Source organism: Asparagus officinalis, chromosome 4, assembly GCF_001876935.1.
Source record: "Asparagus officinalis chromosome 4, Aspof.V1, whole genome shotgun sequence".
NCBI classification, from domain to species: domain Eukaryota; kingdom Viridiplantae; phylum Streptophyta; class Magnoliopsida; order Asparagales; family Asparagaceae; genus Asparagus; species Asparagus officinalis.
This window is the reverse complement of record NC_033797.1, coordinates 59,564,552-59,592,262: the sequence shown is the minus strand read 5'-3', so window position 1 is coordinate 59,592,262 and position 27,711 is coordinate 59,564,552. Positions and strand designations below refer to the sequence as shown.

The window sequence follows — 27,711 nt, the reverse complement described above, 5'->3', positions numbered from 1 at the left end:
AAAATACACTTCTTGTTTTAAGAAATATCCTTTGCTTTGATAAATGGAAGATCAATCTAAATATGCAGTCACAACAAGATGAATGACACAATACTTTGGACACATGCAAACATGGATGACAGAAATACAACAGATTTACATATGCACACATATTGCATTGAAAATCTTGCATGAAAATAGAAGTTCCTATAAGCAACAAAATTCCCCAAGTACATAACTGAGCAGATCCATTGTTTTAAAAGGAATCCTGTTATTTTAACTCTATACTTATTTTGAAAACTAATGACTAACATAGTTCAGAAGGTCAGTATATATCTCTGAGGCCCTATGATGAGCAGCTGTTAAATTTCTGATTAATATCAAACCTTATTTCCATGCTCCCTAGAGATTATTCCGATATCTTAAGTTACGGGGAAAGACAGATGCAGTTAACTCATAAAGCCAGTGAGGGACAACAAGGTATTAATCTTATGTTTCAGAAGCCTCTTTGTCAAGTATGAAATATGGAAACTGTTGGCATAATAAGATAAGAACCACACTTAATTTTGACTGAAGTTTGTTCACCTTACAAAAAATTGATGGGTACTGCCTAGTGAAAAAATAACTTGGATTCCTGAAAATACTAATATTCCTTTCATTTATTTTCAGGGCTTGTTGCCAACATTCACAAGAGAGAAAGAAAGCTTAAAACATTCGCCGCCTTATTAAGTTCAAGAATATTGCACTGTTGCAATAAACATTTCCATATTACTTGTGACAAAGTACACTAGCTAGTTTCATATTCCAGTTACTAACTGGTACGAGGGTAAAAAAAATACTACAAAATTGTGCTCATTTCAAATTTATATTTTCTAGTAACCAATCAACGAATTATTACTGAACTTTCTTAAAATCTAATTTGTTATCCGTCACGAATATAGAAGCAGTGTAAGGAGCATACCTGTAACACATGGAAAGAGAGAGCACACCAGGTGCCCACATCACAAGCATGATATAGCCCGCTAGAAATCCCACTAGAAGTAAACAGAACCCATTCAGCAAATGCCTGAGAATTGAGTATTGAGGTCTTTTTAGCAATATCAAGTTGACTACACATCATGAATGAGAAAAATAAGTGGATTTCCATCCTGTTCTTTTCCTTGTACAAGGTGAAATTTAATATAATTCTAACAACTACCTAAGTCGCCATAAAAGAGAAAATTATCTCTTTACTGCTTGTTAGGTTAGGATAAATCAAGACTACAGAAATATTTTAAAAAATGTCATTCTAAAGGAAAAATCAATAAATACCTTTTGACGAAGGGCTAAAAATGCGGGTAGTACAGCAGCTGCATTTGATGCTATAAGAAAAATTGATTGCCAAACATGTCCTGTATTTTCAAACAAATATTAGGTTGACACTAGAAATTTTCTTTAAACTGAGATAAACATATTGGCTTAACATATGTAAAACAATGCAAGAAAGGAGTACCAAATGCTGAATGGGTTATTTGTCAAGCTATCATCTTCACTATGAAAGCAACCAAAATTTATTTATGTGCCTTAGCCACTACTATGCAGATCACAGGTCAACAAACTGGTTAGAGATTGCAAATGTGAAGTCCACATTACCCTTAAACTGGATGTGGCTATTTGAAATCCAAATACTTGATGGAAACTAAAACTTGCAATTTTACCAAAACATGAAAAAGGCTAGAATTGACGAGTTATTATTAATTTACTAACAGCAGAACCAAAGACTATCAAATTGCACAGTAATCAATGAAACTACTAACAATGAAATCCATCAATCACAAGGCTTGTTCAGGTTACGTACCGACATAGAAAGATAACGATCTGAAAAAAGAGCTTTGATCAAGTTATTCAAAGATAACTTGAGATGGTCTGGAAATAATATGTGAAGCAGATAAGCATGACAGGTAGGAGTAGGAATGAGTTGATGGATGCAATAAGAACAATGGCTAGACATAAATGAACAAGGATGGAGAGCTGAGGACAATGACTAGATATAAATTACTACTTAATTCGGAGAAGATTGACCCTATCAGGCTGACTGGAGAAAATAAATGTGGCTGACCCCAAAATTTTGGGAGAAAGACTTTTCTTTATCATGATTTGTTACTGGATCTTACACTCACAGGAAGAGCCCAACACAAATAAACAGAAACAGAAGAAAGAAAGAAATATGACATGAAACAATCATTAACATTTCATATTCAGTATCCTAAATAAAATCATGTTATATAGACCAGAAACATATTCGATGAATAAACTTAGTTATGCTATATTTATGTTGCACTAGTAAGGTTACGGGCTGTTGATATGATGAAACAGAGGTGCATATATGAATATCTTAAAATTTCAGAGTGCAGGTATGTTGTAGATACTAAAAATACATATGTTCATATGAGTTAATGCTCATGCAATAAAATCTTTAACTAACTAGCGTCTGATATGTCTAGATATATAAAACATTTAAAGAATTTCCAAAATATCCATCAAACCTCAAGTGTCAAGTAATAGAACACATAGGTTGGGATTTGCATTCATCAATCAGAGTACCACTTAATACTAGATAAATTAAATTACTAATTAGAATATCATATTATTTGAAAAATTAATGCATCACCCATAGATCTCGTCAAATGTTATTCTACCCTTCATCGATTATATTTATGGTAAAAACTTATTTATTGAAGATGTAAATACTAAAAGTACTAGAATCCTTGTCTAAAATCTCTTGTGATACCATATTGATCATAAAGAAAGAATGGTATGTTGATAGGGGAACCAGTTTTCAAACCTTAGCTTAAACCGACATGATTTTTTAAGTTTCGAATATTTTTTGAGAAAACTATAGGAATGATATTAAACCACATCAAATTTACTTAAAGCTAATGAGATTACATTATTTTATACTAGGGAACATATTCTTTAACATACAAATTGAATATATAAAATAGAAGTCATTAGACTCCTTACCTGAGTGGGATACAAGTTCATTGCTGCAATCAAAGCCTCCATGATCACGATCACATGCACAGTAGCTGAAAGGAAAAGAAAAACTAGCATTAAAATATGCTAAAATTTTTGCATGTTGTAGAACTTTCAAACAGTTAATTGCATTGTCCATGAGAATTAAAAAAATTTAAAAACATAGTTTCCTGGGGGAAAAAAGAAACCTGTAGAATGTCCCTCCACTTTCATCTACAGCATAATGGCATTGTCCATGAGAAGAGCAGTGTTTGGGGCACCCCACAATGTTAATGGACATGGTAGTCTGTTGTTTGTGATGAGTAAGGGGAGGATGTTTAACTGCAAAAGACCAAAGTCCTTCCTTTGGATACAGTATGTAAAAGTTTATCTTTCTTTCACTTGAATCATTTAGGGCCAATATTGTTGATCCGTTGATACTACTTCTGCTGTTAACATAATAATCCCAATAATCGCTAGATGCTAGACCACTGTGCTTTGAATAAACTTCATATGTCAATTTCGCCTCAGATACCAGCTGCACATGCATATTAGCTCCAGCAGCACCTTGTGAAATATCGAGGAAAAAGTATGTCCATGCACTATCTTGTGACGATGAGTTGGTCAAGAGGCCATCTAAAGGGAAATCATCATGATCAATCTCCACTAATGCACCTTCATGAATTGGCAGATAATAAGATTCAGAAGGAGTATTTGAGCCTCTTCTCGGAACTCTCTGCACTCAAGAACTTACAGGTGGTAAATGAAAATGCCCTTAATTAAGTAAGCTTATGAATTGTGTTCTTCATTTGACAACTACATTGCAACGAGAAAATGATTATGTTTGTTAGAAACTAAAAAGACATAAGTATGTTGAATATAAAAGGACATTAATGGCAGGTTTTCATGTTGACAATTAGAAAGTATATTAATCTTATATTAGCTTATATACTATTACATAAAAGTGTGTAGAATGTTAAAGCATTTTGAAACCAGAATGGGGTTAACTTTTTCTGTGTTTCATTGACAAAAAAATCTGGGTACACAAGCTAAATTTATACAACTACAGAACCAAGCAAAAAAGAAAAAAAAGAAATCTGCACACCATAAATTGCCCTACCAATCAGCCTAAATTAATCCCAAAATACTAAGTCGATTATGGTACAAATCAATCCCTAATTCTATGTGATTTGACTGGGATTTCAACCCCTAATTTACATGATTCTTTCCCTGATTTCAACACTCCCCCTCAAGTTGGACCATAAATGTTGATTATGTCCAACTTGCCAATGCAATCATTGAAGTTTTGTTGAGGTAGCCCTTTGGTGAAGATTTCTGCAGTCTATTCTGGTGGGGATATATGTTAAACATATAGTTCCATTCTCAACTTTTTCTTTGATGAAGTGCCTGCCAACCTCCACATGCTTGGTCTTGTCGTGTTGAACTGGATTGAGAGATATGCTGAAGGCTGCCTTGTTATCACAATAGATTCCATTGTAATTCTCAATTCTTCCAGGAGGTTCTTTAACCACAACCCTTCACATATTCCCTGAGCAATAACCCTGAATTCAGCCTCTGCACTACTTCTTGCTACGACATTTTGTTCCTTACTTCTCCAAGTTACCAAGTTTCCCAGACATAAGTACAATACCTAGCGGTAGACCTCCTGTCTTCAACTGATCCAGCCCAGTCAGTAATGAGGACAAGAAATAACAATATTTGATTAGTTGATATATTTTTGAATTTTGAAATTTGAAATTTGAAATTTAAAATTTAGTTTAATTTTAGTTGAGTGATTTGTGGGATTGTTGTTTGTTTCTATTTTTATTGCACGTTGTGTGCACGTAGTTTTTTTTTATAAATAAGGTTGTATGAGACTATTGAAAATCAATGAATTATTGAAGAATGAAATAAAAAATTACATTGGCTTAATTTGGTGTGAAACCGATGGGTGTGAAACCCTAGGCTAGTGCTTGTCGTTTCTTTCCTCAGCCGAACAACCATAGCCTCTCCCCCGCCCTCTTCTCCTTCGAGCAACGCCGCCGACGTCCTATTCTCCTTCACCTCCGAATGACTACGTCGCCCGCGTCGTCCCGCCACCTCGTCGACATCAGATTCCCTTTCGTCGACGACCATCACCGTCCTTCTTCGTCCTCGGACATCGTTCGCGCCTCTCGTCATTGCTCGCGTCGTCGTCGGATCTCGCACTCTTTCGTCGTTCTTCCTCATCGTCGAACAGACCGTTTCGCCTTTCTCCGTCAGATTTCAAATCAAAGAACTCGTAGAGAAATGAGACCCTCCCGAAGTCGCTCCTTCCTTTTTTTTCTTCAGATCCAAGCAAAGCATAGCAGGTTAACAGGACAAACTATTTTTTCACGTGAGTGGACTTGTGGATTTTATGGGCTTTGGGCTTCACTGTAGAAGCTAATGGGCCTTGGATTTCTTTCAACAGTTTTAAATAGTGATCTACGCTTTGGGCTTCACTGTAGAAGCTAATGGGCCTTGGATTTCTTTCAACAGTTTTAAATAGTGATCTACTAAGGTTTCGCTTCTCTCAACTCGGTATTTTTCTGTTGATTTCAATTTATTAGTTAATTGCATGAGTATTACATCTCTAAATTCTTATCATATATTCACTGCTTAAACTAAATCTGTGAGTTGAGAATAATTGAACATGTGACTGCTGAAATTTAATATTGATTGTAGAACTTGCACAACGATAATGAATATTGTGATTAAATTATTCGAGATTGGAATTGTTCATGACTATCGTTGCAAATCTGATTAAAATCCATCTGTCGCGTTAATTGTTTTAATTATTTTCCTACCGAAGATCATGAATTTTGACAAAACAGTGTGTTGTTTAAATTAAATCGCTGATTCTGATAGACCCCCTCCCCCGTTTCGCATCAGTCAGCATCTGTAAATACTTCCACAGTTCTGTCTTCATCCTTCTTGAAAAGCAATTCTCTGCCTGAAGATCCTTTGAGATCCCTTAGAATTTTGTAAACCGCCTTCAAGTGTACCTCCTTTGATGAGTGCATGTGTTGGCTTACCACATTGACTGTAAAGGCAATATCTGGTTTGGTATGAGATAAATAAATCAACTTGCCAACTAACCTATGAGATCTTTCCTTCTCTACTGGTTTACCAGCATCATCCATCTTTTTCCTGCCTCAATTGGTGTGTCACTTGGTCTAGATCCAAGCATCCCCATTTCAGCCAGAAGGTCTAGAACACACTTCCTTTGAGAGACACTAATGCCAATTTTTGACCTGGTCACTTCCATTCCCAAGAAATACCACAACTGTCCCACATCTTTTACTTCAAATTCTGAGGCTAGAATTTTCTTGAGTCTCTCCATCTCCACCAGATTGTCTCTGATGAGAATTATATCATCGACATACACAATTAATATTGTCTTCAATCTGTCTTTATCTTCATGGAAGAACATATGTGTGATCAGAACGCACCTATTTGTATCCGTGATCTTTTATCAACTTCATGAACCTCTCAAACCAAGTTCTCGGTGACTGTTTGAGGCAATAGAGAGATTTTTCAGTTTACACACCTGGTTTTCTTCGCCTTTCTTGCAGAAACCTGGTAGTATTGTCATATAGAATTCTTCTAGATTTCCATTCAAAAAAGCATTCTTGATATCAAGTTCTTGTAGAGTCCAGTCAAGATTGGCAATAAGAGATAGAAGCACACGAACAGTGTTTAACTTGGCCACAGGTGCAAATGTTTCAGTGTCGTCGATACCATCAATTTGTGTAAACTCTTTTGCAACTAGTCGAGCCTTCTATCGTTCTATCTTCCCTTCAGCTGTGTATTTCACAGAGAAGACCTATTTGCAGACAACATGCCTCTTTTCTCTAGGTAAATCCATCACCTCCCACGTCTCATTTTTTTCCAGAGCTTTCATCTCCTCCATAACAGCTTTCTTCCACCTAAGGTCCTCCAGGGCCTACTGTATATTCCTTGGAATTTCTGTTTCATCAAGGTGAGTGGTAAAGGCCTGTATTTTAGTAGACAAAGCTTTATAGGAGATATACTTTGACAACGGGTGAAGAGTACATGATCTTGTTTTTTCCTGAGGGAAACAGGCAGATCTATGTTAAGTGACTCTGATGATGATTCAGGAGGACAAGGAGCTACCACCGGTTCTAACTCTCTTGGTGCCTCGGACATGAGGTGCTCCCTGTACCTTGGTTTCGGCTTCCTTGAGTACACAATTATCTCCTTGGCTTTTCGTTTTTCTGTATCTCCCCCTGAGTTTAAGTTTCCTTCTACATATGGCAAAATGGGTTGATATGGAGTGATGGTTCAAAAGCAATGAATTCAGGACTAGGTTAAGACGATGGAGCAGGTTCGGGATCTTGAGACGGTAAAGCAGGTTCAGGATCTGTGATGACAAGTCCAGTGTTTGAGGTAGGCTCAGATGCTAGAATAGTTTTGGATGTGGGTACAGCAAAATCCAAATCCTCCAAAAGGCGGGCTTCACTCATATTCTCCCCCAGAAGTTCGGATTTTTTTAAATAAGGAATGTTCTCAAAGAAGGTCACATCATGGCTAACCAACACCCTTTTTGTTAAGGGATCAAAAAACTCGTAGCCTTTTTGTGTGGGAGAATAGCCAACAAAAACACATTTGCGAGCCCTGGGATCAAGTTTGCTCCGGTTATGAGGATGAATATGGACAAAGGCTGTGCAAGCAAACACCTTGAGTGGGAGTGATGCAAACACGATAAGACTTGAAAAGTTTTTTAAAGTCTATGCATTGGTGTTTCAAATGAAATGATGCGGCTGGGCATTCTATTGAGGAAGGTGGCTATTAGGCTGGCATCCCCCCAGAATATTCTGGGCATATTTGTGGTAAACATCAAAGCATGTGCAACTTCTAACAGATGTTTATTTTTCCGTTTTGCAACCTCATTTGGTTGAGGGGTATCGACACAAGATCTTTGATAAATAATCCCCCAAGATTGCACTGAAGTATTCAGTATTCAGCTCCATTATCACTGCGAAGCATTTGAATTTGTGATTGAAATTGTGTTTGGATTGTAGGGTCAAAAAATTGACGATTAAATTCCTTGTTTTAAGAAATGAGTTCGATCACTTAGTACGAACCCCTTACAATCACTCACACACTCTCTCGATTACAGAGGAAGAGAAAGTTAATTCGACTTCTCTTTTAAAAGTGGGTTCTTGGTGACGAAAGGATGTTTCTCTCGATGCTCACGTCGAGCTTGCTTCCCGTTGACGATCAGATCAAGATCGCTTCAACTCGAGAAGAGAATCAGACTTTGTTCGTCGAGCTTGCTTCCCGTTGACGATCAGATCAAGATCGCTTCAACTCGAGAAGAGAATCAGACTTTGTTGATGGCTTAGATTGTTAGAACCGAGGTTCGGATCTCAATCTTGAATGCCAAAGCTCTGCCTCTCGTGCTCCTCGTCTGCCTCCCCCTTTTTTTATAGCTACTCATAGCTATTTATAGGCCTTTAGTGCGTAACTGATACGTTAAAATTGTGGAGTCGTGGCGTAACTGATGCGCTGAAATCGTGGAGTCGTGACGTAATCGACTCCTTTGATTTAGCTCACATGGCTGACTGGGTTTTCGGAGTCATTACAGCTAGATCTCCCGCGGATGACGAGCCTTGTTGCATGGCGAAGTTCATCTGATTGAACGAGTCTCAATATGCAACGATGTTCGTCTTCTAAGGCCAACTTTGCAGTATAGCGAACTGTCTGACGAGCTTCGTATTCACCAACGAACTTCGTCTTCGATAGCTGAGTCCAACTGCGTAGCAAGTCTTGTGAATTTTCTTTTGACGTGCCTCATCTTCACTAATGAGCTTTACGTCTGGTGATGAGTTCCGAACCTCGTTTTCAATGACGAGCCTCGAACCTCGTTTCCAATGACAAGCTTTGAACCTCGTATCTAGTGACGAGCTTCGAACTTCGTATCCAATGACGAGCTTCGAACCTCGTTTTCAATGACGAGCTTCGTCTTTGATGACGAGCCTCATCTTCACTAATGAGCTTTACGTCTGGTGATGAGTTCTGAACCTCTTTCCAATGACGAGCCTCGAACCTCGTTTCCAATGACAAGCTTTGAACCTCGTATCCAGTGACGAGCTTCGAACTTCGTATCCAATGACGAGCTTCGAACCTCGTTTTCAATGACGAGCTTCGTCTTTGATGTAAAGTCTCATTTTTAATGATGAGCTTCGTGACGCAGTGAACCTCGTCTTTTGATGTTAAGCCTCGCTGCGTGACGAACCCCGTCTTTTGATGTTAAGCCTCGTTACGTGGCGAACCTCGTCTTCTGATGTTGAGCCTCGATGCATAGCGAATCTCGTAGGCGAAGCTATCAGGCGAGCTTCAATCAGTTCAGACGAGCTAAGTTGTCAGGCGAACTTAGCATTACAGGCGAACTTCAATGTTCAGGTGAAGTCTAGTCTTGCAAGCGGACTTCAGAATATGCTGTGAAAAACGGGTCATAACTTTTAAACCATAAGTCGGAATTAGACGAATTATATATGAAAATCGACTATCTCGACGAGACGGAGCCGACCAAACCAACCCTAAAGGGTTCGATTTGCTCTTGTCTGTTTCGCTAAATTCCTTACGGTTTGAGAGATATTAGCGTTTTTTTTGTCAGTTTTGAGCTTCTTTGCTAGGAATTAAGGTAATTTTTATTGCTTACATGGATCATCAGATGAAAATTGATGAAAGTTGGGCAAACTTTATTATTATTTTTGAACAAATAAGTCCAGAAAACACGTGTATAATCGTCAATGAATGTCACAAACCATTTTGTGTGATTTCGATTAGGGGTACGATAGGGTCACCATAGGTCATTGTGAATTAGGAAAAATGGTTTGGCTGGTTTATATACTGATTTTGGAAATGGTGTCTGTTAATGTTTTGCAAGTTCACAAAATTCACACTGTAAGACTTTATTCAGAAAAATAGATGGAAACATATGTTTCAAGTATTGGAAATTAGGATGTCCCATTTTGAAATGCCATAATAAAAGTTTACTATCCCTAGAGGATGCAAAATTATAAATTGCAGTTTGACAATGTTTACCCCTATCAGCCTCCTCAAACTAGTAGTCCCTCACATTCCTTAGTACTGCTAATCGTCTTCCTTGATGATAGGTCCTGAAAAACCCTGAGCAGGAAAGAATTTTTTGTAAGTCGACTAATGGATAAGAGATTACAGGATAATTTTTGAATGTGAAGAACCAATTCTAGGGTTAGAGAATTAGAAATTTTAATATGTTTTCTGCGACTAATGAAAGGGAACCATCTGCAATTTTGACTTTCAAATTGCTAGCACAAGGTGGGTATGACGAAAATCGATTATAAAAGCCCATCATGTGATCATCAGAGGCTCCTAAGTCAAAAAACCAAGGTGTTTTAAAATGGGACAAGGTCTTTAGGCCGGATAAAAGATTACCTTTGTGGGCTAATGAAGCGGTTGGGATATTAGATAAGGACTGACTGGTTTGGAAACTAGAAAAGAGTTGGTAGGGTTGATCCAACTGGATGAGGATTGACCGGTTTGGAAACTAGAAAAGAGTTTGTAGAGTTGATCCAACCGCTCTAAGTTGAAGCCACTACGTGTTGCGGCCTCATTGCCTCCTTTTTCCCGAGTTTTTTTTTCAGTCGTGTCTTGATAGCCTCGGTTTCTATTGTTTTATCCGGGCTTCCAATCAACGGGCTTCTTGTGTATATCCCAACACGTCTCTGTCACGTGGCCAGGTTTGAAACAATATTCGCACCATGGTTGCCCCTTCTTTTGGTTTGGGCCTGACCCAATTGCAAGGAATTCAAACACTCCTCCATTCTCAAGCTTCTTTTTGTACCGAGCACTATCATTAAGGCACTCCCACTCTTCTTCAAAACTCATGTTGAGCTCTTGCCATAGGATTGTCTTTTGCATGAAGTAGTCGATCACATCCCTTTCTCCTTGTCTCATTTGCTAGAAACGGGTTTTGATCTCAAACATTTTAGAAGAGTTTTCAGCGTTGGAATAGGTCTCCCGGACAGCATCCCACATATTTTTGACAGTCAATAAGAAGAGATATGTCTTTCCAATGGGGGGTTTCATCGAATTGATGAGCCATGTGGTCACCATTGAGTTTTTCGACTTCCATTTTTGCAAGGCGGTGGCATCAGTTGAGGCAAGCTTCTTTGAATCTCCGGTTAGATATCTCAATTTCCCCTCGTCATTGCCATCGATCATCGATCACGAGCTTAATTGATTGGGCCCACTCTCAAAAAAAATTCCATCTAGCTTCTCCGTGGTGAGTTGAAAAGACGTTGTTCAACAGATTTGAACACATTGATGATATCTCCTCTGTTCGGCCTCCGGGCGCAGTTGAAGACGAAGACATCGAATCCTTACTGGTAGGATTCTTCGACATATTTTTTTAGCTAGGGTAAGGTACCCTAGCTCTGATACCATGAAACCAGAATGTGATTGATTTTTTTTGTATTTCATTGACGAAAAAATCTGGGTACACAAGCTGAATTTATACAACTATTGAACCAAGCAAAAAAGAAAAAAAGAAAAAAAAATCTGCCTACCGTAAATTTCCCTACCAATTAGCCTACATTAATCCCAAATACTAAGTCCATTATAGTACAAATCAATCCCTAATTCAATGTGATTTGACTAGGATTTCAATCCCTAATTTACATGATTCTTTCCATGATTTCAACACATTTTCTTCCAAAAACGCCCTCCAAAACACATGCATGCATCCATTAAACACAAATATGCATGCATAAAACACATATATGCATTCATAAATCACACCCTATACATACATAACCCCCATTAAATACTTATACATAACCCCCAAATAATTTCACCATAAATTAAATTAACTATATTTTTATAACGTCCCATTAACATATTAATCTCCTACATTATCTTTCTCAATTCTCACTAATTATCACTATACTACTACAATAAATAAGAATGTTACAACTATTCATCTTCCTACTAACCACTACAAATCACAACCAATCTCTTGCAAAAATGAACACATTCTATCCATGCTCACCATCTCCACTACGCTCATCTCCCTCTCCACTACCTGCGTCCTCCCACCCGCCAGGGCCCCTGTCCTTAACAAGCTAACGTGCATGAACCACTCTGAACCTCATCTTTCTCAAAAGTTTTTGACAGTTTTTGACATGGTTATGCAGTAGAAAAATGATGTTATATTCAATTTCTTCATATGCACCTTTTCTATCTTCATTTTTTGTCATGATACACATTCATTTTTTTATTTTTACATTTTTTAATCTTTTAGAAATGTATTCATCCTCATTTACATATTTTCTTTGTCTGCTCATTTGTAGAATCTTTTATGATACTTATTTTAGGAAGAAAATATAGGAGAAAATATGTACACATTTTTTGAAGAATAAAACCATTAAAATAATAATACTATTAAGTGATTCTATTAAAGTGGTTCGAAGCAAATATTAGAGAGAAATTATAGTTCCTATCATTCATATGGAACTGTTTCAAGGAATCTGGTAATCGATCAATGTGCACAATAGCACCATCTAATTGTATTGCATATACTATGAACAAATGAGAAAATATTGTCATTTAATTATTCATATTCAAGTACCTACAATTTATATTTCAATGCAAATAAAACAATATAATTTTTTATATATATGACTAACAATTGCAAATACTATGAATTAATGAGGGATAATCTAACTTAACTATTCAAGTACTATCTACTTTAACTATTCACACTCACATAAAATTTGTAAAAATTTATGACGCTCTGAAGCACATAATGGTATAGGTAAGGGAACTAATAAATGTTGTGAATCACGCATTTATGGTATAGATTAGGGAACTATTAAAATTTATAAAATTTTGTAAAAAATTAACTAATAAATGTTGATAATCTAACTTAACTATTCAAGTACTATCTACTTTAACTATTCACACTCACATAAAATTTGTAAAAAATTATGACACTCTGGAGCACATAATGGTATAGGTTAGGGAACTAATAAATGTTGTGAATCACACATTATGTCATTAGAAGAAAAGAGTTACTGATGCATATCGCAAAGTACAGTATTAAGACAATAGCACAAGCCATCAACCAAGTGATTGGGAGAAGGCATATATGTTCCATGCCGTTTATCGAAATTTCTACTATTATGTCCACATGCAACGCACGTACAGTATACTAGTTAATAAAAAACACTTAGAACCATTTTTAAAAAAGGGGAACTAAATTTTCAAGTATTATTTCCGAGTTCACTGTTTTAGTAGAACCATGCATCAATAAAATCTGTAGATCTATAGGATAAAAGTAACATAGAAAGCAGTAAATCCAGATGGAAAACAATAATTGCAAAATATTCTACCTGAAGCATGTGCGCTTCCCATGAACAGTTGAGCCCGGCCTTTCCACTAAGACATTCATGTACTTTCCATTCGAAAGAGAAGCACATGTTACCCTCAGGATAATTTTCTTCAATCACTGTATCTTCTCTTTTCCGGTTAACAACCTGAATGGCAATGTACCATCTTCCAATTCTTGGAGATTTCACAATTAATGGGCTTCTGCTTATGTCAGCAGAATAATCATATAAAGTACTAAGTGGCATTGCATTGTAGCGAGCGTAACACATTAGATGAATTCCATTAAAAACTACTGAACTATTGGCGGAGGATGTTTGATTGAATTTGAAATCAGTAGCAATGATTGTAAACTGAGATGCAACATTAACTACATCCAGAAAGTAGAAACTAAATTCCCCATAACCAAGACAAGATGACTCAATAGGGTTTGTGCACTTCATAATATTTTCTGCTTCTGTGAAAATACTGGAATTTGATGCCAATTCTTTCCCTTCTGTAGTATTTGGTTTATCGGTAGATGATTGAGAACATGTAACCATATCAATACTCTGGTTACAATACTGACCCCATATTGCTGAACTGGAACAGCCTTGCACAATTATGTTGGTTCTGAACATGTAAGCATGACCTCGATTAATCTGCAATTTGTCACAAGTCAACATTTCATCATCAAGGTTCTGCAAGATTACATTGAGGTACTACCCTACTCTTGTAATCCCAGAGAAAAGTAATGTCGAATGCAAATTCTGAGTCCATGATTTGATAAGAAATTGATAATTAATGCAAGCAATAACAATTATAACAAGGAAAAAGTATAGTGTGAGAAAGAGAGAAAGTAATCACAATCATAGCAAAAATATCCTCAGAGAGCAATCTCCCACTTTTTAAAACACGAATGGAGAACCTGAATCAATACCTTGATACAGTATAGTAAGCCTCACTAAAGGATTCACTCAAGATAAATTCACAAATGGTGGCTCTGAAGTGTCATCCAAGAGGTAGTAAAATTAGAAAATAGCTTTAAAAGCTCGACCAGTGTTACAACAAGTTAAAATGTTCAAGTTTCACCCTTGACATCAAATGCCAAAAACAATCTAGGTTAGACATATCGAAAGATGATGTCGGGACATTGCAGTAGGTCAAATAAGTCGAAACTAGCCAAAATTGATAAGAACCAGCTTGTCAACGAAATGGTGTCAATCCTTCAGAAGGCAGTTCATTGGTCATCTTTACTTTCAGACAAAGAAGCAAAGCTTTAGCTCAAATTTGACTCAGCACTTGCACAAAATATGTTTCGGTCATCTACTTCAAATCTTTCAAATTAAGCTCAAACTTTACACTTAAAAAAAATTAATTGCATGTATGTGTGTGTGCGCGCACGCATAGTGTCATGTTGTATAGTCAAAGGTACTAGGGATATGTAAAGAGTTATTAATTGCTGGAAAGTTGATTAACACCTACAAAGTTAGTTTTCAATCCATCAAGAAAAAGTTAATTTTTAATCTGTCAACAGAATATACATTAACATCATTGCATAAGACTTTCATCATAAAGTAATGATTATCTAACATACCATCTTCGATTGAGTTCTAGCAGGTCCAAGGCCATTAAAAAAACCAAAGTACCATACCCCTGAAGTTATCTGCAGAAAATATTTCAAAAATTGCAAATTATAGTTGTATAATGCTTGAAGACCAAGCCAAACATGAATAAAATGTTTATTGACTTCCCAAGATAACTTGAGAAGATAATAAGGACAAATGCATTTCCTTGCACATTTATCGACAGAAAGTAGCTCAGAAAATTCTTAGCAGTATCCAAAGTGAACCTCTCCATGAGTTGCATGGAAACGGGTACGGGTACCAGTACAGGTGTGGGTACGGGTACGAGACATAGCAAATTGATGAAATGTAGGGTACGGGGACACGGGTACATACATATATTGAAATTAATAATTTACATGAGATCATTATTATTTTTCAATTCATGTACTATTTGAATTTAATTTCCTATCATAGTATAAAGTTTTTTTTATTATGTTGATTATTACAAATTGAAAACTGTCTTTTTTTAACTAGACACTCAAAACACCCTTTTGCGTCATAGTTTTTTAACTTAGATACCGGCTGAAACAACCGGACTCATGTCTAACGAGTCTTAAAAAATTGACATGAAGTGCAGGATGTACGTCCAAGAAGTGTATGACAACTATTTTAAATTAAAACATATATAGCATGATTGAGTACATGCTTGGGGAAATGTATGAACACATCCAAGGAGTGTCCATGAAGTTTGGGAACGGATAAGTGTCGGTACGTGTTGGGTATGGGTACGGCTTCATCATAGAAGTACCCAAGTAACATAGGACCATGCCCAGTCTGAAGGTAGACATCAAACTAAAACTACAAATTTAAAACTTAAAAGGAAGACGTGCTCAGAAAAAAATGAACTTCCTTACATGTTGGGTATCTGTGTTCCCACCTATGAGAAATAAAGGGAGAATCCACTCAAAAGAAAGAATGGAAAGAACAAATGGAGTCTGAAAATATTGTGTAAACACCATCTCATAAAGCTCTTTATGTATGCATTAGACTTGCATGGAAAGTTTCAAAATAGTGTAAATACAGTGGTGACATCTAATTGCAATATATTATATACACCTGACCTTCACTACCTTATGAATAACAAGTTTTCAGATGAAGGCATTGGTATAAAGTGAGGTGAGTGTCTGACGATTTGCAGGTATTGTGCTGACTTAAGCAAAAAGATATATAATGTTTGTTTTATGAAGAATCTGTGGACATAGATGACCTGTTTATGAGGTTTGATCTCCCTTGCCTGAAAAACTATTTAATCTAAGTAATCAATGAAGTTCTTGAGCAGCAAAATCAATTAAATTAAATGTTGATGGCAGAATGAATTTCACAGATGTCAGCATTTGATTCCTACCAAGAGAAAACTTTGGCTCTCTCCTAATTTTAGGCATGAAGTATATTAGTATTATAAGCATTTAACAAGGTAGAAGTATGTGGAGCTGATGGGGTTCTTAAAGAGGAAACCAGCTTTTTGCAATTCGTAATCATTAGGTTCGTTTTAGCTGCACCTCACTTGTATCTCCATTAATATAAGTATACATGTTGAAATAAATCCCATAAGCACTTTAGAGAAATAAAGTAAGCATATAATTTCAATTAATCAGCTTCTCGCAAGTGCTGGTATGTATAAATTAGTTGATCAACTGATAAATTCACATACTGAGGAATAATTACCTGTTCATTTGACAAAACAACTGTCACATTTTTCCGAAATGGAATGCATTGTTCCACTCTGATTGCTTGGGGACCACCAAAGGATCCATTAACCAGAAAATTTGACACTGCAAGAAAGATAAATATTAACTAAATTTACTTCATCATCTGAACATTGTCCTTATTCCAGCTCAAAAGTAGGTCATAAGAAGCAAATGCACACATACACGTATATAAGTGAAGAAAACTTTATTAAGGTTGACAAATGTTCTTACATGAAGTTTCTCATAAAACATATTAACCAAATCATATTTATCATTCTGGAGAGTGATCAGTACAAGAAACTACAGGCGATAGCACCGAGCGAACGGAACTGTCTCATGTTTTTCTTTAGGGCTTTCAGAATCTTCTTTGGCATGCTTTATCTTGTATTGTCTCGGGATAATTCTAGAATAATGCATCCAAAGAACAATCCTTCAGCGCCCCTTTTGTTTTAATGGCTTGTTATGCTATCTTCACTAATAAAATTCACAGGTCTGTCCGGGACCCGCGATAAGTTATTTTTTTTTAAAAAAGGAACTTACATGAACTATCCAAATAAGATTCTGAAATATCTGGAATAGGAGGGCTGCCATCTTTCAAGCATATCAAAGGAAGATTACTCTTCGGAATTTGTTTAATATTGCCCTTACTCTGTAAGGTAAAAAGTCAATCCATAAGCAAACAACGCAACTAGTACGGGACAAAGTTCAAATAGGTTTTGTTTGTGGCAGTGCCCTAGTAAATCAAGCTTTACGACCAAAAACGATTGCTAACAAAATTGGTCAAACAAGCAATCTTTCACCAAATGTACAGCTCAGAATATTCCGAGAGCACTGGAACCTCAATTTTTATTGGGTGAAAATATAACAGTCTACTAGATGCGGAAGAATACTTACAATTTCAATATCAGATACAAAAGTCAATGTCATCGAGGAGAACCATGGTGGAACGTCAACTGCATCGATACAGAAGTATAAGGTTAATAGAACATATATATAACTATAATAATAATGATGATGGTGCTGGGTATTCAACATCATATGATTATTTAATATAAAATTCCTTGTTCGCCTTTATAAGGCATAGAGAAACCAAACGGGGAGAAAAAAGCAAATGATAAAGGATATAATAAGTGAAGGTAAGAAAATCTCCTCTGTCTCCATGGACTGCAGCCATACATAATTAACCAATTCATTATATTAGATAAAAATCTCAATGCCAGTTTCGGAAGTCGGAACCCACCATTTACACAAGCTAAAAGGTTAGGGCATAGAACTCGATAGAGAAAAATAATATGTTTTTAGAATAAATTTTATATACCAAATGTGGGATTAACACCAAATAAACCCAATATTGCCACACAATTTAAGTTTTAAGTATTAAAATACATACAATATGTCTTGCTTCTAAAGTTTTAGTTTATTTGAATGCAAGAAACCATAACTGGTCGTTGATCAAATTTTCACAAAATCACACACAACGGGCCTTTCATCTAAACACGACAAAGATTCTTATCAAGCAATTAAAAAAATGTTTTCCTCTAATGCAAATAATAAATCACACCGCCAAAAATTTAGCAAGATTGAACCTTACCTCTCTCCTTCAAACAACAAGTCCAAATCAAAACGCCTCAAATCAAATTTTTTAACAAAACCCCATAATAAATCACACCATAAAACAGTCAAATAAGAAGGAAAATTTAAAAAAAAAATCAAATTTTACCTCTGATATATTGCCAATCGTAGGGCCTGAGCCAAGTTTCACTGAGGCGAAAGCTAGAAATAAGAAAGGACTGATCTTTGCACTGGCAGAGGCTAAACCCAGCTGCCCATAAACAGAAGAGGCCCAAAAGACGAGGATTCAGAGAACCCATTAGCACCCAACACAAAAAGGAGAGGGATTTCAATGCGAATCTGCGAGAGAGAAAGATGCGAGAGCTTGAAGAACAATTAGAAAGGGCGAGAGAATGATATTTAGGACCGAGACCAGTCGACTGAGTGCTAAGTCCACTCGTGAGGACAAGATTATTATAAATAAAATAAATTAGGAAAAAAGTAATTAGGTAAGGAAGAAGGAATGAAAGTGGCTTCTCACGTGCGAATTTAAAAAAGACATTTTTTTTATTTTTTACTTTTATTAATAAAATTTATCTTTTTTTATTTACTTAGCAAAATCTATCTCTTTTCTATCACGTCCCTATGACCAGCAAAAAGAAAAGAAGAAAGATTTTATAAAATAAAATCTTTAAAATACAATGGACTATTAGTCTTGTGTATTTTATGGCTACTAATCTTATGACTATTGGTCATTTAGTCCTGTGTATACTTAAGCATCTAATTAACTTGTGATTAGTAGTCACTAAATACATGAGACTAATAACTCATTATATTTTAAAAACTCTACTTTGTAAAATCGATCTCCTTTTAACTAGTCATACTGAATGTGGCAAAAAAATCGATATTACTAATTAAATAAAAAAAGAGTCGATTTTGTTAATAAAATTAAAAAAGAGACTTTGTCTAAAGATTTCCCAAAATTTGATGGCTGTGCATTCGTCTCTAGCTACTGTTTTAACTCGGTTTTTATAACTTAATTTTCAGTCCTAGATGTGGGACCCTTTCTTCTGTTTTGTGGTTTGTTAGTATGATATTGTGTACTTCTGTATGCTCTTGAATCGTTTAGCGTGGGACTTCAATCTATCCACTAATTGAAGGTCTAAGTTTTAGTGTAGGTTTTTTATATAACGACCAAATATTACTTGAATTTTTGAAAGTAACTAGTGAGACTCCTAAAGTTATTATATTTTCAATGTAGATTTTTTTTACAAAGTAGTTGTTAAATTTTATTAACGTGTCAATGATGTGGAAGAATAAACTTCTAATTTCACATTCTTCTTTTTCTCCCCTTTGGTGTGACGGTGATACAGTCGAAAAAACTTGAACTTTTACTTAATTTCTATTGACATGACAATGACTTGATAAGACCATGTTACCACCATGTCAGCAAGATTTAATAAAAAGTTGTATAGAAATACACACACATAGGTAGATGATGGAAGTAGAGCCCATACTAGCAGCTTTCTTAGCCAATACATTAGTGACCTTCACTAAACATTGCACAGTCCAAACTATGTACATCCATGTTTAGAAATAAGAGAGGTGAGTAGCCATTTGTTTCTCTTTTTCTTCTCATCAACCATCGCCAATTTTTTATCCCATTATACTTTCTTGTAGAATTACGTTTGTCATGACAAATATTTGATTATGTGAAAATGAAGATAAAGTGACTTGATTAACTTGATCACTACCAACTGATAATAAACATGGCTAAACATAGTCACTCATTTGGTTTCATAATGGCAACTTTGTCAGTCTGTTTGTTTTGCATTTGAGACTCGATAATACTTTAAAAAGTAATTATCTAATATATATTAAATTAACAAACAAAGTAAAAAAAGGAGATGGACACTAAAAACGTCAACCAGATTAGCAAAAAAGGAGATCATGTTTTACCTAATAAGCAGCAGCATTTTAACACGCTGCAATACATTAACACTGGGCTACTACTAGTCAATGCTAAGGGTTTTGCTAACTAATATTCTAAGGACAATAGATAAAGGGCAGATCGAGAGATAGAGAGGAGTGTGGCCGAAGAGAGAAAATGAATAGAAATGTAGAGCTCTCTCTCTCTCTCTCTCTCTCTCTCTCTCTCTCAGATGAGATCTTGGCCTTTCATTGATAAATCAAAAACTAAGATATCTTTATTAGGAGATATTAGGAACACTATGCATTAGTAGAGGATCTCAATATTCTTTATCCATTATCCATTGCCCTAAAGGTAATCTATTCATCTATACTTAAATGAGAATCCAAAGAATTATTATTCACGCTACAGCTAAATACTATAGCATAAACAATAAATTAAATTTGGTTCTCTACACTACTGTTCATCCTACAATAATTTTCTGTAGCATAAACAGTAAATCAAATCTGCTCCACTATACTTGAAGTTACTATTCATGCTACAATAATTTACTGTATCATAAGCAGTAAGCAAATCAAGTGTATTGAAACTTGGATCATTCTTTAAGTATAGAAGAGTAGATATGATTTTTAAATCAAATGTATTAAAACTTAGATTCTTCTTTAAGTATAGAGCAGTAGATATGATTTCTAATTTTAAGCATATGTAAAATAATTAAATCAAATATATTAAAACTTAGAGGGAGGCAAGTGCAAAATGCAATGCTTAAAAAAAAAAAGGGGTCATGCTTTGCACGAGTGCACACTAGTGGTTAGTAAAACATGTTAATGGTTAGCAAAACCCTAATGTTCAATGAGTTTAGTGGTAATAAATCATTCTATTGGGAGTAGGGCGCATTCGCCCTGGAATCTAGATAAGGCTTAGATATGATACTTACCATATTCGTATCCGCTTACCTATCTCGGATACAGATATGCCATCGGTAAGGAAAATTCATATTTGCTAAAATCGGATACGGATACAGGTATACATGTGGATATAAAAGTAGATATGTATGCAGATATAAAATGGATATGAGAAATCTAGATAATATTAAAAAATAGTTCATGTGATACAAAAGAGTTCATTAATATGTACATTTTATGTGAAAAAGCTAAGATTAAGCATCATGATCATCAAAATTAACATCAAATCTATAAGCTAAGGATTAAAGCTATTGTAACAGTTTGAATAATGTTTTTTCGTATATATCGGAGACGGGTCCGGATATTTCACTACAAAATTATATCCGTAACCATATCCTATCGGTTATAGATTTGAATAACCATATGTATATCCTAACAGTTATGATTACAGATATTTCCTGAGATACGGATACGGTTTAGCACCCTAATCGGGAAATATTATTCGACGAACATAGGAGAAAGGAGAAAGTAATGAAGCCATTGTCTATGATAAATAGCAAGTGATTATTGATTGAGGTTATTTACATATTAGTCCCTTAAAATTTCAATTTCTCATTTCCTTCAATTGTTAAGGGGTCCTGCAAGTTGATAAAAAATACTCATCAATTTATGCTTTTACACGTTAGTCCATTAACATTCCAACGGCTCAAAGTTAGCGGGCCGGGCTCAATTGGATATTTTTATCTTTTAGCCAGACCCACGAACCCCATTGAGTCTGCTGAAATTTTTTGAATTTTTCCGGCTCCAAAGTTTATGGAGGAGGCTTCAGTGAAATTTATATAGCACGCTCGGATTTAGTGCGAACCCCCAAAGTTAAGGGTAGTTCCGTGAAAATTACTAATAAAAAGTAAAGATAGGTTTCTGAGAGTTTGGACTCGGATCTGACAGCGTTGATCCTGGGTCAGTGCTTCCAGGTCCGATAGGGGCAATTCCGTAGTTATTCGAAGACAACAGGGGCAGATATTGAATACTAACCAAATAATAATAATAATAATAAATAAATTAAAATACAAAAATCACATAGCAAAAAAGAGAAGATGTTGAAGCTGCAGCCTGCAGCAACATTAGCTATCGAGTACAGGCCCTCCCCTCACTGCTCTTCTCACTCGACCCCCCTCAACAAAATAATGCTCATTGACGAGCCTTTTGATCTCATTTAATTTGAACCCTAGTTGGTTCGTGAGGGAGTTTATAATGAGGATTCGAAGGAACGCCTCCAAGATTCTGGGCTCCGCATCGCTAGCCTACGCTGCTAACCCTAATCGCCCCTCGACGCCGGCGACCGAGCTGAGGACGAGGGCCTCACCGTGTGCGAGCTCAACTGCTCGCCGTGGGATCTAATGGCGACGGATCCCAACTCCTCCTACTGCGACTTCCTCATCACCAATCTCGAGGTCAGATCGCACTCCCTCCCTCCCTCCCTCAGTTCGATCGGATGAAATCAGTGTCTCAAATTGCATGATTTGTTCGAGCTGAGCTCTCCCTTTGCCAGTTCTACTCCTTTCGTTTGCTGCTCCTCGAGCTAGGTTTTGCTCAACTGTTAGGGTTTATTATTATTATTATTATTAATCCTTCGAGTTCCTTTTTGGGGATTAATTAATTGCCGTAATATTCAAATTGGCTCGAGCCACTGGACAACGAGCTGATCATTACTCATCCTGATTTGTGCTCTATGTTTTCTTATCTACAGAGATCGGTTATCTTTGATTCCGTTAATTAGTGGATTATGTTAGGGTTGGGCTCTTTCAAAAGAATAAAAAACCCTAGATCCAGCGGCCTAGGTTAAATCCATTCCGAAAATTTTGGGATAGGGCTCTACTTGCGGCTAGCATGCGATCTGGCTAAAAAAAAAAATTTCTTTTGTATTTCACTCGCTTTTCTTTCTATTATTGCTTGCTACACTGGTGCGTGCTTCCTTTCCACCGAGGGCATTTTGGGATAAAAAGTTTTCGGGCTTGGTTTACGCAGGAGGAGGAGGAGGAGGGAGGAGGGAGCGAGGGCATTTTGGGGAACGCCGTAAAAGACGAAGAAACCGAGCCCATTTGTGTCATTTCCGCCATCACTCGGTATGCCCAATAATGTTCACTACACATTACCTCCTATTTATTTGTCGCTCCCTTCTCCATTTCCTCTCTTGTTATCACATCATTATTAGGGTTTCTGCATAAACAAATACAGCACCGCCGGTGAGCTAACTCTGAAGGAAACGAAGGAGGCCGAGGAAAAGAGAACGACGACAAAGAGGAAGAGGGCGAGCAAAGGAAAAGGGAAGGATGATACCGTGAAGACCTCAGACGGTAGCCTTGCTGCGCAGCACTGCAAGAAGAGCGACGGCAAGGGGTGGCGTTGCAAGAGGCCCGCTCAGCTCCCCAATTCCTTGTGCAGCTACCACCTCACCCAGATAAGAGCCTACACCTCCAACCATCGAGCAACCGATCCCTCCGCAGCTGTAACCGACAACGGCAATCGCCAAGAAGAGGCGACGGGTACCGACGACTCAAGCTTGTATTATTACTACGGGGGGTTCGGGCCGTCGCGAGGGAAGCAAAGAGGAAAAACGTCGACCGGTGTGGTTAAGGTGAAGGAAGATTGCAGCGGCAAGGAGAGCGGTACAATGTTGGACGACGGCGACGGCGATAATAACGCTGTTGCAGGCGACGATGAGTACGATCCCGATTGTTTCGACGAAGACGACGGGGATGTTAACCGTAGCGCTCGCCAGGAGCATGAGGAGATTGATGTTGGGAAGGAGGAGGAGAAGAAAAGGGTAGTGAAGAAGAGAGGTAGGAAGCCTTTTAAGTGCCGTTCTCTCAAGTCCCTCCTATGATTTCTTCAGCTTCTTGGTTGTTGATTGTACTGTGGAGGGCAGTGACTTCTAATTTGGGGTTTGAACATGGTTTGATTTTGAACGTACGCTTTTTTTTTTTAATCATTATCATTATAATGATTTCAATCACTATGTTGGCATTAATTAGTTCTCATAATAGTCACGGCTGTTTTGGATTTCGCTTGTTCGCAAGCGGTTGTTGCATGTTACGTGGGCCCCGCATGTAAGTGAGCGGGTACGATGATCGGTGTGCGGGGTGTGAGAGATTAACTTTTGTCCCGTCGCTTCTTCGGCTTTGGCATAGATACATGGTTGGTCGTGATCAGCTGTTAGTTGTCTCGCACCGGACTTCGATCTGATCAATCTCTTTGTGGGGCCCCGTGTGTTTGGTTTAATATACCACATACAGACCCGGTCCTGGGTTTTCTAAGGCCCAGGGCAAATTTTCTCAAGTGTGTCCCTTTATACAAATAAATAAATTTTATTAAAATTATAAGATTTTACAAAAGATAAGGAAAAACACTTTGTGGTTGGGGTTGTGGCCCTATCACTTTTCTTAGAAGTATTATTTGCGTTAAGTATTTAGAAGTATACACTTTCAAAATAACATTTTAGACTTGTGCATCAAATTTCCTTCTTTTGTATATACTTGAGAAATACATAATTAAATTCAATTAAAATCAAGTGTCTTTTGTATATACTTGAGAAATACATAATTAACTTCATTTCCAGTATGCACTTTCAAAATAACATTAGCATGAATTTCCATATTACTTTTGTAACATTGAATTTGATGTGAACTTCACAAAAATAAGATACAGAGGTAATTCTATATGTCATAAGATTATCCAAAGCAGCAAGATAATCATCACGATAAAGACCATTCAAGTATTGCAAATACCGGACCTGCATCCCAGTCATAAAATGATGTACACAGAAACAGAAAGTGAAATAACACTTCTTTAAAATTGTAGCCTCCATATTCAAGCTTTATAACTTACACGATGCAGTTCAGGAGCTAATTTTTCAATTTTCTTTAGAATATCATCGAATGATTTCAAGGGAAATGAACTAGTGTACCTAGTACAAAGAACCGAAATCAACACCATAACTTAGATAACAATCTGATCTCTAAAACAATTCAATTGTAAACTTACTTCTCGAGCAAATCTGCCTGCATATTTAGATATCCTTCTACTTGCCACTTTGAGCGCAAGAATCCCTGGTGTTCGTGTAACGCCCCGCCCCGGAATCCCGGAGTCGGTACGCTATTAGATCTGATGGACTGGCCTCACAAACCACCACATGTCTTTTCAGCACGTTTTGTCCTCACTTACGTGCTCCCTGGAAAGCTTCCCAGGGGGTCACCCATCCTAGAATTTCTCCAGGCCAAGCACGCTTAACTTTGGAGTTTCTAAGAGTTAGGTTCCCGAAAAAAAGATGCATCTTGGTGGTATGAGTATTCCAATCAAATCTATCAATACTAATCACATCACCCTCTCAAGGGTTGGGGTATTACAGTTCGTCATTTTTATATGCATCATTCAACAAGAATTCAGACTCATCACTCTGAGCACCATCAACAGCGTGCTTCAGCTTAGGAATGACATCAACTGGAAGTATTTATCCATTTATCCACATCAAGGACATGAATGTGCATTAGAAGTTAGAGAAAAGCATGTGGAAAGAGAATGTATATCCATTTAAGATGGTTTGACATCGGAAGACGAGGTATCAAAGGAGGTTAGGAACAGAAAGGTAATATGAGAAGAAGGAGATCGGTAAGTGAAGCAGAACAGGGGAAGAGATGTAGCTATTTTTATTTTAACCAAGGAAATGGCCTTTGATAGTGCTGTGTAGCAACAAAAGAAATGGATACGATATTATGCCCCCCTCAGCTGTGGGCCCCGGGCTGTAGCCCTAGTGGCCCTAGCTCAGGGCCGGCCCTGACCACATACTGCGGTCCGCTGACCGGCTGTTTAACCGCAAGTCGCTTAGAGCCTGTTTGGTTAAAAAACGTAAGGAAATTTTTTGACACGGATTTGCAGCCTTAGAATAGATCAAAATAGATTCTTATTCCTTAGTTTGGTTCACAAGAAACAATTGATTTTTTTTTCAAGAAACGTCAGGAAACGTCATCTTTAGTGGAAAAGCCAATTCAGAGTTTCAAAGGCAGAATTGCTGGGAAAACACGTTAAACGCGTTAAAAAATATTAAAAAATGGGTTGGCGGGAAACAAAACATCAATATGTCTTTTCTTAATATGTTTATTTCCTGATTTCAAATTTTGAACCAAAACATGGATTTGTTATGATGTAGGCACTGATACAAAATGAGGCATCATGGACAAAAAATTCCATCTAGAAAAATCATATTTCCGTTTAAGAAGACTATCCTAGATGGAATTCCGTCTAGGATGTTTGTCCAGTAAGTTTTAGTCTATGATGTAGTATTCTAGACGGAATTTCGTCTAGAAAAACATCCTAGATGGATAATCTTAGACGGAAAAAAATTCTATCTGAGAAGTTTCCAAGACAGAATTTCTGTCTGGGATGATTTAGCATCCTAGACGGAAATCCTAGACGGAAAAGAATTTCGTCTGGGAAGTTTCTAAGATGGAATTTCCATCTAGGAAGAATCCTAGACGGGTTTTCGTCTAGGATAGAAGCATCCTAGACAGAATTTTCGTCTAGGAAGCATCCTAGACGGATGCTACAATGTTTTTTTAAGGAATCTACTTTGTGCATTGAAGAATTAAGCAAAAAATGGGATCAATTTTGCAAGTACGATAATCGAATTTTTAACTAATCTAATAATCTCTATTAACAAAATATATCCATCATTATACAACACAGCAAAAATATTGAGTTACAAAATGAGCAACAACAAAAAATAAAGTTCTCTCTCGTCATTAAAAAGTAGGTACTCCAAGAATTAGCTTTTACGAAGAGACGGATAGTTACTACATTGATGATTCAACATTGTTCCACGTAAACCATTCCGTTCCGACTCGTGAACCCCAACGATGGCAGGTCCGGCTGGCGATGCGACCACGTCTTTCAGATGACCGGGATGCTTTCTTGTATTATTAAACACGGTAGCAGCTCCTAAAATCTGTAACATAAAGAAGTTTGTAATGTTAGCATTTCAGAGAAGTACATAGGATGAAATAAACATCGACAACCTTGCTGATTCTTTCTTACTCACCTTTCCTGTAGCAGCAATATCACACAACTGTTTAATATATTATGATATATGATACAATGCTTCATAGGATAAGACCTTTTAGCAACATTGACACATATTCTGAACTTCAATGCTTTAAAAGTGGCGATTGTACTGCTTAAGCTAAAATTTGTTTCGATAATGTGCATATTAAGATGATTATTATAAAGTGTGAAGTGTTTGAGAAATCAGAGCATCAATATGCTCTCTCCCCTCAAAAAATCTAGTATTAGATAGACAACACTTAACATGTTCCTTTTAAAATACAAATAAAAGCAACTACAGATTATACAACACACGTAAAGATCCACACTCAAAACAAGTGTAAAAGTATGAATTGGCGATGCTTATCATGTTAATATGTCCTATAGTTGTCCTTGATCCTACAATTCACAAAGTTAGCTGCAAAATTTGGCAGCCATGAAGTTTCACTTTATCAAAGTATGATCAAGAAAGTAAGAGAGAAAAAAAAAATCAAATATATACTTGATTGCTCCATCCAAAAAAGAATCCACATGGAACTTTA

General features: G+C 36.7%; 2 protein-coding genes across 5 annotated transcripts in view; one reads left to right on the top strand and one right to left on the bottom strand.

Annotated features, from left to right (window-relative positions):
• Positions 1-18,689, bottom strand: part of LOC109837535 — a 22,994-nt gene extending 4,305 nt beyond the window's left edge. The window contains exons 1-10 of one of the 3 annotated variants that reach the window (XM_020405826.1): positions 18,408-18,689; positions 17,582-17,640; positions 17,228-17,336; positions 16,665-16,771; positions 14,969-15,037; positions 13,398-14,033; positions 3,183-3,709; positions 2,983-3,047; positions 1,291-1,370; positions 941-1,045 (exon numbers count right to left, since the gene is read on the bottom strand). In XM_020405826.1, the coding sequence (XP_020261415.1) occupies positions 941-1,045; positions 1,291-1,370; positions 2,983-3,047; positions 3,183-3,709; positions 13,398-14,033; positions 14,969-15,037; positions 16,665-16,771; positions 17,228-17,336; positions 17,582-17,640; positions 18,408-18,558 (1,908 nt within the window). In that variant the 5' untranslated portion in view covers positions 18,559-18,689. The remainder of the gene's footprint in view (positions 1-940; positions 1,046-1,290; positions 1,371-2,982; positions 3,048-3,182; positions 3,710-13,397; positions 14,034-14,968; positions 15,038-16,664; positions 16,772-17,227; positions 17,337-17,581; positions 17,641-18,407) is intronic. The other 2 variants (XM_020405827.1, XM_020405828.1) reach the window with 2 other exon arrangements.
• LOC109837534 lies at positions 22,424-24,046 on the top strand. Of its 2 annotated transcripts, none has more exons than XM_020405825.1 (3): positions 22,424-22,527; positions 23,105-23,199; positions 23,312-24,046. In XM_020405825.1, exons 1-3 carry the CDS (start codon positions 22,474-22,476, stop codon positions 23,958-23,960), a joined length of 798 nt encoding a protein of 265 aa, XP_020261414.1. In that variant the 5' UTR covers positions 22,424-22,473; the 3' UTR covers positions 23,961-24,046. The 2 variants fall into 2 exon arrangements, with proteins under 2 accessions (XP_020261414.1, XP_020261413.1); XM_020405824.1 differs by having other exon boundaries at positions 23,102-23,199.